A 10,462-nucleotide genomic window follows, 5' to 3' on the forward strand; every position below is an offset into this window, starting at 1 on the left:
TAGTTTCTGCGCTCCAGGTCCACTGCGTGGTGAAACTTGACTTCAGGGACAAGCGCTCCGTAGTTTCTGCGCTCCAGGTCCACTACCTGGTGAAACTCGACATCCAGAAAAAGCGCTTCGTAGTTTCTGCGCTCCAGGTCCACTACCTGGTGAAATTCGACATCCAGAAAAAGCGCTCCGTAGTTTCTACACTCCAGGTCCGCTACCTGGTGAAACTTGACTTCAGGGACAAGCGTTCCGTATTTTCTGCGCTCCAGGTCCGCTACCTAGTGAAACTTGACTTTAGGGACAAGCGCTCCGTAGTCTCTGCGCTCCAGGTCCACTACTTCGAGAAACTCGACTTCCAGGACAAGTGCTCCGTAAATCTGGATGTCCAGGTCCGTGACCTGGTGACTTTTGAATTTCAGGACTGATGTTTCGTAGTTCTGGCTGTCAAGGTCCTCCACATGGTGGATGACGACGTGATGACTTTTGACCGTCGGACTAATTTTCAAGTTTCCAAGTTTGATTATTAAAAACTTCATGTTTTGTACTATCAAACGAATATGCATGCTTCAGATAACATTTTGAATCGGAAAAAAAACCGAACGACCAGGATCAACAAATTGCAATTGGTGAGTGGTTGGCATTATATACATAGGAATACATGACAATAACGTCGTTCAATTAGAGCTAAAATAGCCGTGCGTAGTGTTTTAAATCTGTCAGTACTTAGCTGATTGTTCTGTGATATTTTTTGACGAAATTTGCTGCCATAAAATCACAATACTTTATACTTACATACATGTGCAAACGTGATTTGTAGCATTATATAGGTAGAAAAAATCTTACGGGTAGATTAAGTTGGCGTCACATGCACAAAGACAGTGTTCATTCTATATACCGTGAAGCAAATACCAGAATTTTTTGGGGAGTCATCGTGCACCAGTCTCCTCTACAACTATGTCATCTGGTAAAACATTAACAACGAGTAAGCGAGCGTACGATCACAAAAACCAGTTACACTGGGCATCCGACCGGTCTTAAAGCTAGTTATTTTTAATTTGCGAACTATTTTATTATCGATGTACCAAAATAACCCAAAGAACGGTGATATCATGGTAATTGGCGAGCTCAAACGTAAATAGTAACGATTTTTACTAAGAAAATTTTGAACGAAAATGACTGCGATTTAATGTTTTTTTCTCAGTTTTCTAGTTTATCGATGATAAAAATATATGTCAATTCAAAGTATTTTTAGTTTTCACATTTCAGACAAAAATTACACACTCCATCTTTCCTGCGAATTCGAGATTCCAGCGGCGAGGCGCTTCAATGGCTAGCTAATAATTTCGCCATTTTGCGACAATTGATGATAAGGAAATTTTTCTTGTACTGTGAATCATCGTTTTGCTTAAAAATTATCGTATACATATATTAATATCGTACATGGACAGCATATACATATATACTTTTTGGTCTCTGCATCATAATTACATCTGATCTATTATTATTTATGATCCATGTATACATTCTTCTCTCGGGTACCTATACTTTAATTAAATCACTGTTTCGCTACCAATTTTGGAAGAAATTTATTCTCATCAATAATTTCTTGTATCGCCGACAAGTCGGTAAGTACACACAGGCTAAGTACTGGCTTGGGCTTACCATTGCGAAGACTGTATTACTCGGAAGGTGAATGCAGCCAGCATCATGTCGAAACCGGTAATTCTCTGATTTTCTGCAATAAGTTCTCAACTCTACCGTTGGAACATCTCAGGGGGCGCAAGCGCACGACGACTTTCAGTTCTCAAACCAAAGCCCATTAGGGCAACTGTCTTTGTATTCTTCAGGCAACGTCACACGATACCACAAAGAAATTTCGCCGCTTCTGACGTCACGGGGCCTTGGGAAATAGTGTTTTTCGATACTAGTGCGCGAAGGTGGCAATGCCCGCACAAGCGTGAAGGCGCAGCACGAGCCCGGAGGCGGAACGTAGACGAGTTGAAGGGCGAGTGTGGCGCATTAACGCGAGATAGGCATTGCCAACTTTCGCACGTGTATCGAACTCTATTTTCTGCTACACCTGTAATGGAAAGTCCATTTTTATGCCATCTTCGCGCACTAGTATCGTAAAACACTGTTCCAACCACAGAATATTCATGTATTCTTTCTATATCATTGACAGCTTTCTTCCGCAATTGTGGCATACAAATTGCTTGTTCAAAGTAGAAAGAAAATAGATATACATATGAATGTTATTACTTGAAACTAATATAAGAAAACAAAAAAAAATGCAATTTGTGATTATTTCAAAAAATTACAAAGTAACGTAAAGATAATTAGCCTGGTTGTGAGACAAAACATATCTTTAACGAGCCGACACCGTGTCAATAGGAATCGGAAAGCAGATCTTGTCAGTCAGATTCGGAGATTCCCAGTATTTTGCGTAACGCATGCCGGAAAGCCTATGTACGCCACATCCGATATTTTATAAATCATTTTTTCTGGCCAACAGTGTTACAATTTAATACCTATTCATTTGGCAGTAGCGATATTGGCGACCAACTATCTGTAATCATGAAACTGGAGCAAAATTCGAACACGAGTATTAAGAGTTTAGATGATGCGTGTGAGTATGAGTATATATTGTTTTATTTTGACTAACCTCGCTATAAGTGAAAACATCGGATTTTCCTGAGGAATATTCAACTGTGAAATAGATCACAATAGAATAGGCTTAAATGGGCTTGTAGATCAGTTTAGTTTATTTATTTCATCTATGGTACACATTTCTTCGAGATCTTGCGTTTTGTGTGCATGTTGTGTACGTGATGAGTCTTCTGATTCTGTTTTTCTGTTTTGCTGTCATCTCGGCCGGCAGTAAATTACGTCATACATTTTTCTGTAGTATATATTCATACGTGTATGAGATAATTATTTTGTTCATGAATGAACAGGTACTTAATTTCCATGATAAAACTGTAGTAGCTGAGCACTGGGCATATTTTTTAAAGTAGTCAACAACCACGGACATTCACCTTATAAGTTTGATAGTTTAAAAGACCAGACTATTTCTCAGTATCTAGTTTTGATATCACAATTAGTAAAATTTTACATTCCAGTATTTATTTATTTATTAGATATTAACGGCATATACCGTTGTACATAGAAAAAGATGTAATATTATATATATAAATTATAATGCATTAAGTGACACAGTGGTATAGTATAATTGAGAGTATAATCTACAAAAGAAATAACTATTCATAATTTAATAAGGCTCTAGAGATGTTTTTTATAGTATTAAAATAAAAACTAGTGTTTTAAGGATCAAACCAATTTTCATTCTCGTTCCATAATGATGAAAGATGGTCAATTACAGAGTAAGATTTGCTGTTCAAGTTTATGTAGAAATAGTAATTGTCGTGTCGTAAAGTCGTGTTTGGAAAAAAAACACAAAAACTAGTTAGTAATTCAGGACAGTCTACCACATTGTTAAGAATTTTATAAGCAGAAATTATATCAATTCTATACATTGCTGAACAAACTGAGGGTATTAGAGGAATTGAAGAAATATTGCAATAATCATGATCAGTAAAATTCATTGGATTACCAGCCTTAACAGCTACAAAACGAAAATATAAGTGATTTAATTTTTTGAGTTTGTATATGTATGAGGATTGCAAATAATAGAACAGTAAGTTAAAATAGCATAAATAAATGGATAATAAAGTGTTCTAAAACTTTGTACATTACTAAGTCCTTTCAAAAAACGTTTAATATAGTTGATTTTTGTTATATCTTTTATATCGATATAATCAATATGTTTGTTAAAATTGAAATTACAATCAAAATAGACAACGAAACCTTTTGCCTCAGAAACTTGTTTAAGGAAAGATTACCTTATTTGTATGAACTAAACTCAGATTGTAGAACATGATTACCAAAAGTAATACACAAATATTTGTTTATATTGCATATTGAACCATCTTCAATAAACCAACTATAATAGCATCTAAATCTTTTTGGAATAGTATTTTACCATCAACAGAAAATATAATCAACGACTAAATTTAATTACCAACTGAATGTCATTAAAAAAACTAGTAAGAAATAGTGGACCAAGGTGAGTACCTTGAGCAATGCGAGAAGTAACATGAATAGGTTTCGATATGGATTGGTTGATTTTAATAAATTGAACATGTCGTCTTAAGTGATGAAATGACGATATCCACTGGGGCAGTTTACCATTCATGCCCTAAGCAGCTGCTGTACATAGAAATAAATCAAAATTAACAACATCAAAGGCGGTAGTTGAATCCGTACATGCAGAGTCAACAACAATGCCTTTGTTTAAATACTCCATTGAATACTTCAAATAAACACACAAATTCGATACAGTGGACCGGCCCCACAAAACTCCAAGGTTTAAGTGATTTGCAAACTAAATAGTCTAATAATTTAGCAAAAATGTTACACTTAGTGATAGGGTAGTGATTACTTACGTCAGCAACATCACCTCTTTTTAATGGTGATGTAATAAAACAATGTTTCCAAGAATTTGGAAAAATACCAATTGATAAAAATAACTTAAACAAATTCCTCAAAAGAGGTACAAAAAAAGATGAACATCGCTTAATGAGCAATGAATGGATGTTGGCAGGACTCAGTGATCAATTATTGCATAAATTAGAGATGGCTCTATCAATTTCGGTTTCACTGAATGATATGCTAGCAAAACTGTCTTTAATTAATATTTATGGACAGAGTATTAGTACTGTACAGAGTTAATTTAAAATCAAAGCATCCTCGATGTTTCGAGTCCAAATTATTTTTTGAGATCAAATAGGTGGTACGAACTATATAACCAATTATAGCGATGAACTTTTCCAAAGTGTATTTTAGATATACATGAAGCATAATAAATCGAGCATAATCTCTTTCATCAATTCTAGTTCCTGCCAATATAAATTATTATTTCACCAGGATTATCGCTCCTTCTGCAAAACTTTGCATCGATTACATTCCCAAGTATTTATAACATATTCATACTATAATGTTTTGATTTTCTGTGGATTTAGTGGAAACCATTGATACAGTGGAGCATTGCAAAGAGGAAAATGACACAGGTACCATGCACCTGGGAAGTGATCGAGACACTCTGGGTACAGCCTCGGTTGAGTCAGAAAACATCCAAACAGCACCTTATATAAAAATCATCGAACAACCAGCGAGTAAAGCTGTTCAATTTCGGTATAGAAATGAAGACAGAGGCATTTCCATTATTCCTGGGGTGAATAGTACACGTGCAAAGAAAACTTACCCTAGTATACAAGTGAGATGCCACCTTCAATTCTAATCTTAAAATGACAATGTACTGTCTAGAGTGTCCATTTTTAACACAATCATTGCATTGATGCAGATAGAAGGCTACGAAGGTTCAGTAGCTGTCGTCGTATCTTGTGTTGCTAAAGATTCACCGTATAAACCGCATCCACATCAGTTAGTAGGTAATGACTTCTGTAAATACGGATGCTACAGAGCAAAAATTCCCCCCGAAAGTAGAAAGGTGATATTTGGTCATCTTGGAATTCAGCGTGTCAAGAGAAGCGAAATTGAAGAAGCCTTAGAAATGAAGGAAAAAAAGGGCGTTGACCCCTACAAGAGTAATTACTATTAGTTCAAACCGTGGTGCAAACTGTGTTTTCTTCTAGTAACATGTCTTGCAATGTTCCAAATGAGGTGTGACTGAAGATACAACTGAATAATGGAAATGAACATGCTACGTACTACTTACCAGATTTTATTCTTTTAGCTGGGTTTTCACACAAAGTTACACCGATTGATATCGATATGAATGTAGTTAGGCTCTGTTTCGAAGTCTATCGGGAAGGTACTACCAAAGGATTATTTGATGTCCCATTTCAACCTGTAGTTTCAGATCCCATTTATAATAAAAGTGAGATTTATTCCTGATATGTTTACTAGCATTAAACAAGTATATGATCTACATGTTGAAATGAAAACAACTCTTCAAAGCAAGATGATTGCACTTGTAAATACTGCCTCATAATGTTCAAACGACAACAAGTACTACACAGCTGCAAACGGCGGCGATGCAGGGCAAAGTTTTATCTTGTGAATGCTTTTTTATGCAGCTAGATGCACTTTATTGGTGCGATCGGCAGCGCACCGCGGTTAATTGGTATTATTTCCGGCAATAGCTACTGTTGGCAGCGCTGTGGTATGCATTGACCCTCATATAATAGAATCATAGTAATAATATTCTATTCTTACAGAGGCATTATCAAAATTAGTTATCGTTGATCTCAGCTCCAACTATTGCAATGTAGAAGGCGGTAAGCAGATAATTCTGTTGTGTGATAAAGTTCCCAAAGAAGATGTTCAAGTTCGCTTTTTCGAGAAGCAAACTGGTTGGAAGTGTCAGGCAACCATCAAAAACATTCATCGTCAGGTTCGCATACAAGCATATTTCACCTCTCAGCCAATTGAAACAGAAAAGTTTATATGGAATTGAATAGATCAAATGAATTTTTATTCATACTTCAATTATTTGATGAAACCATGTTCTCACAACAGGTGGCGATATCATTTACAGCTCCACCGTATCACAATTTTGACGTGAACGATTCTGTACCTGTCTTTGTGGAATTATTTAGGCCTTCAAACGGTGATATAAGCAATGCGTTTCCATTTGTATTTCACCCTAAAAAATCAGGTGGGCTTGCGTTTTGGTCATAATTATAAGCGTTTACATTGAAAAAGTGCAACAGTAACTCTCTTACCTATTATTGAGTATGGGATTGTCGTTACAGGAACCAAGTTACGCAGAGAAAAAAAATATACTTACGACATCAGAGACAACAAAACTTATAAGGAAATTCAGACGGCATCAATTGAGCATGGTGAGCACATATCTAACAATAAATCCTAATAATTCAGATTCAAATTGAGTTGTCAGATAAGTTCGTTAAATTTTTACTTTGGTCTTACTTGTTGCTTTCTATTTTTCGATATTGAAATCTCTACTTTGGTGATAGGAGTTTTACAAGAAAGTATCCAATGTCATGGCTATGAATTAACGCCCATGGAAGTTAACCCAGAAGATCGAAGTCGTTCACTAAACAGAATAGTATCTACGAGTTACAAACAGTCTAGCGATACCCCAATCCCTTTACCAGAACCTTCCACAGTACCTCAAACTTTCAGGTAATTGCTTATCAATATTTTCTTTAAACAGATTGAATAATCTATTCATAGTATAGTTATATCTATATAGTTATAGTATAAGTATATTTATTCGTAGACAACCACCGCTGGTAGATAGTACTCATTTGCCGATAAATTACATACTTCGAAATTACGAAACTCACTTCAATGTTTCGCCTTTACATCTTAATTAGGTATATCCAGCCCCAAGAGCAACAGCAAAGAGGTCGAAAACAGCAATACAACCTTGTTTCACCTCTCCGGTCACAGCAGCCACCAGAGAGATGCCAAGAAGAACAATACAACATTCTTACACCACTCCAGCCACAGGAAAGATGTCAAGAAGAGCAATACAACATCCTTCGGCGAGATCAGCAACAACGAAGGTGTCAACAAGAGCAATACGACGTTCGTAAACCTTTCCAACCACAGCAAAGATGGCAAGAATTGCAATATGACGTTCTTATACCTCTCCAGCCAGAGGAGCCACAACAAACATGTCAACAAGAACAATACGATGTTCTTATACCTCTTCAACCACAGCAAAGATGGCAAGAAGAGCAATACAACATTCCTACAGTTCTTCAACCACAGCAAAGATGTCAAGAAGAGCAAAGCAATGATTTTATGCCTCTATGCCAGTCTCTTGAACAACACGTGAATGAGTAGCAACTACAAATTGTGTTAGATACAGTGAATGCAGAGTAACCTAGGTCGGCTTTTCCTTTACTCATATGGAAACTCAGGTGAGTTCCACAATGCGATACCATCAATAATTGCAGTAAGCCAGTTGAATAATGGATCAAATAGGCGACGCCAGACATCATCATTGACCTTGAATATGTTTGATTAATCAAAGAGTGTTGCTTACATAGGTATGTACGCACAATGCGTGTGAGTACCTGTAGAAATCATGAGAAATTTATGTATGTAATAATGTGTTAGATTGCAAAGTCAACGAGTGCATGCACGTGAGTAAAATCCGGCTAATAGAAACACATTAATAATAAGTTGACGGAAAAGCTGAATTTTTTACACGTAGTGTCATGACTACTTAGACAAGCAGAAAGTTATTCTGTTCTCACGTAGTGAATGACTATTTTAAATCACATATCGTCTCACATTAATGAAGAGACAAAAAATATATAGCCTAAGATTTTGTTGATTTAAATTTTTTGTTTTTGATAATTTAATGGGGTGTCTTTTTTAAGTTGTGCAACATTCAATAGGCTATAATTTGGAAGTTGATGTCATTTTGAGGTTCCAAATTGTACTGCCATGTCTGGTGCAATTCACAGCTGTTTTTGCCAAAGTTCCAAGCTAATAACAGAAAGTTTATTATCACACAGATCAGAAACAAAAATTTCCAGTCATAGACTTGACTAAATTTACCTTCTGGAACAACGGTTGAAAGAATAATGTGGAAATTGGATGAAATTTTCGAATTTTATTATTTAGTAGTTTATGGAAAAATGTCTTGGGCATATATATTTTTTTGTTTTTTTCATTTCAAGTATAGTTGAAGCAAATTCGATAGGTTGAAGACAGTTACTGTGTGACATTAATCAGGTTAAAGTATATCTATACGTACCGAAAACAGCGAAATTGAATTGTTTATAACTTTGAAAATGGAATGGAAATGAAAATATATAACCTGATTATTTTTATGTACTTTACGTTGTGCACTTTTGAAAAGTGGATTTTTTTCCAATGATACTTCCTTATTCCTCGTTGATGTTCATCATACCCGCGAATCGTAAATCTATACTATTACTCCGAGTAATGAAATATCAAATGAAAAAAAATGTGTCCAGATAAATACATGTACACTCAGGTCATTTATTGACATTGTGAAATGAACACTTTATTGAATTAATTAAGTATGTACCTCAAATAAAAAATGCTCGATTAGATTTTCAAAATGTATTTCCTTAAAAATACAATGAAAGACTTTTTTTTCTCTTTTGTTGTCAAATCTGATGGAATGAGCAGAAATATAATATCTGTAGCATTGTTGGTTGAAAATGATGAAATGTTGATCCTATATAAACTCGCCTGGACAAGATACATACAAACACAAAAACCAAACTCTTACAATTAGCATAAGATCTTGTTATGTTAGGTAACAACGTGCATAACTGTGAGCGGCAGGTCACGATTCTATAATATACCTATATCCATCGCCTACGTGCCCAACAAGTACATATATATCTACAATGTCATATGCACTTGTTTATAAACGCATGCCCGCAATTCCGAGCCCTTTTAACGTACCCGCGATCCTTTCTTACCCTAACATGGGTCTATTTTCTAGTTTTTATTTTCTTCTGACAGAGGTGCTAGAGGTCGACATATTCAAATAAAATTCTGCTTCTATCATTCGAGGAATTGCAAATACGGCGTTGTTAGCGATATACTTCCTACATGCTCTGTGGTATTAATGGGGTCGAATTTGCAGAAGCACCATGGCATAGTGGAAATACGCTCATGTCAAGGAACATGTTGACAAAGTTTACTATCATTCATAGACTGACGCTAGCGGTGTTTTCTGGCTTACCGAACATAATTTTCCACATCGTACGAAAGGTACAACGTACGACGTACTATAAATAAACAGTATAATACAGCACATCTGTACCTATACAACAATTTAATTTGATACCACTGATTTTCCCACCTAAGTAAGTGCTCGCGCTGCAGCACCTTCTCTGTGAAACCTCGTCAGTATCAATATTTTTAAACGTTTGTAATCTTTCTTTAACCGTCTACTAAATGGACGCTGTTGTATTATTAGTAAATATGGATATTGAAAATAGATCCATACTGTCACATACTACGTACGTACGACGAAAACCGCGTTAATCTTCTTCTTTTCCATCTTCGATCTGTGATTTATTTAACTACTTCCTCGAAAATATTTGTACATTAAAACGTGGGACATTGTCTCGCATTCAAATTATTATCATTATTTATTATTATTAATATTATGCAGCTATGGTACAATGGTATCGTAACCGCAATGTCTCATCACCTCATTTGCCTACCAGTCTCCCAGAATAAGTTATGACATTGAAAGATAGAACATCTTATTACTTGTATCTCAATCTTAGGGGTCATAATTTTCTTGTTAAATTATACCAATCAGGTGTTTACTCAATTTGATGGTGATGGTTATATTATTTAATAAAAATTTAAGGAAACCTAATACGTGAATCTATGTATCGCCAAATCAGTCATCCGTGTTGCC

At 35.6% G+C, this 10,462-nt stretch overlaps 2 protein-coding genes across 2 annotated transcripts; both read left to right on the forward strand.

Annotated features, from left to right (window-relative positions):
• The first annotated feature begins 1,599 nt into the window (after positions 1–1,599).
• Positions 1,600–6,940, forward strand: LOC124293471 (embryonic polarity protein dorsal-like). Its single transcript, XM_046734353.1, has 7 exons — positions 1,600–2,614; positions 5,067–5,320; positions 5,408–5,651; positions 5,801–5,944; positions 6,285–6,460; positions 6,586–6,724; positions 6,822–6,940. The coding sequence occupies exons 1-7, from the start codon at positions 2,563–2,565 to the stop codon at positions 6,938–6,940; spliced, it is 1,128 nt and encodes a 375-aa protein (XP_046590309.1). The 5' UTR covers positions 1,600–2,562.
• A 114-nt stretch (positions 6,941–7,054) lies between these two features.
• On the forward strand, positions 7,055–9,286 carry LOC107224279 (probable basic-leucine zipper transcription factor Q). Its single transcript, XM_015664274.2, has 2 exons — positions 7,055–7,215; positions 7,410–9,286. Exons 1-2 carry the CDS (start codon positions 7,094–7,096, stop codon positions 7,882–7,884), a joined length of 597 nt encoding a protein of 198 aa, XP_015519760.2. The 5' UTR covers positions 7,055–7,093; the 3' UTR covers positions 7,885–9,286.
• The last annotated feature ends 1,176 nt before the right edge of the window (positions 9,287–10,462 follow it).

This window comes from Neodiprion lecontei, chromosome 3 (assembly GCF_021901455.1).
Source record: "Neodiprion lecontei isolate iyNeoLeco1 chromosome 3, iyNeoLeco1.1, whole genome shotgun sequence".
NCBI lineage: Eukaryota > Metazoa > Arthropoda > Insecta > Hymenoptera > Diprionidae > Neodiprion > Neodiprion lecontei.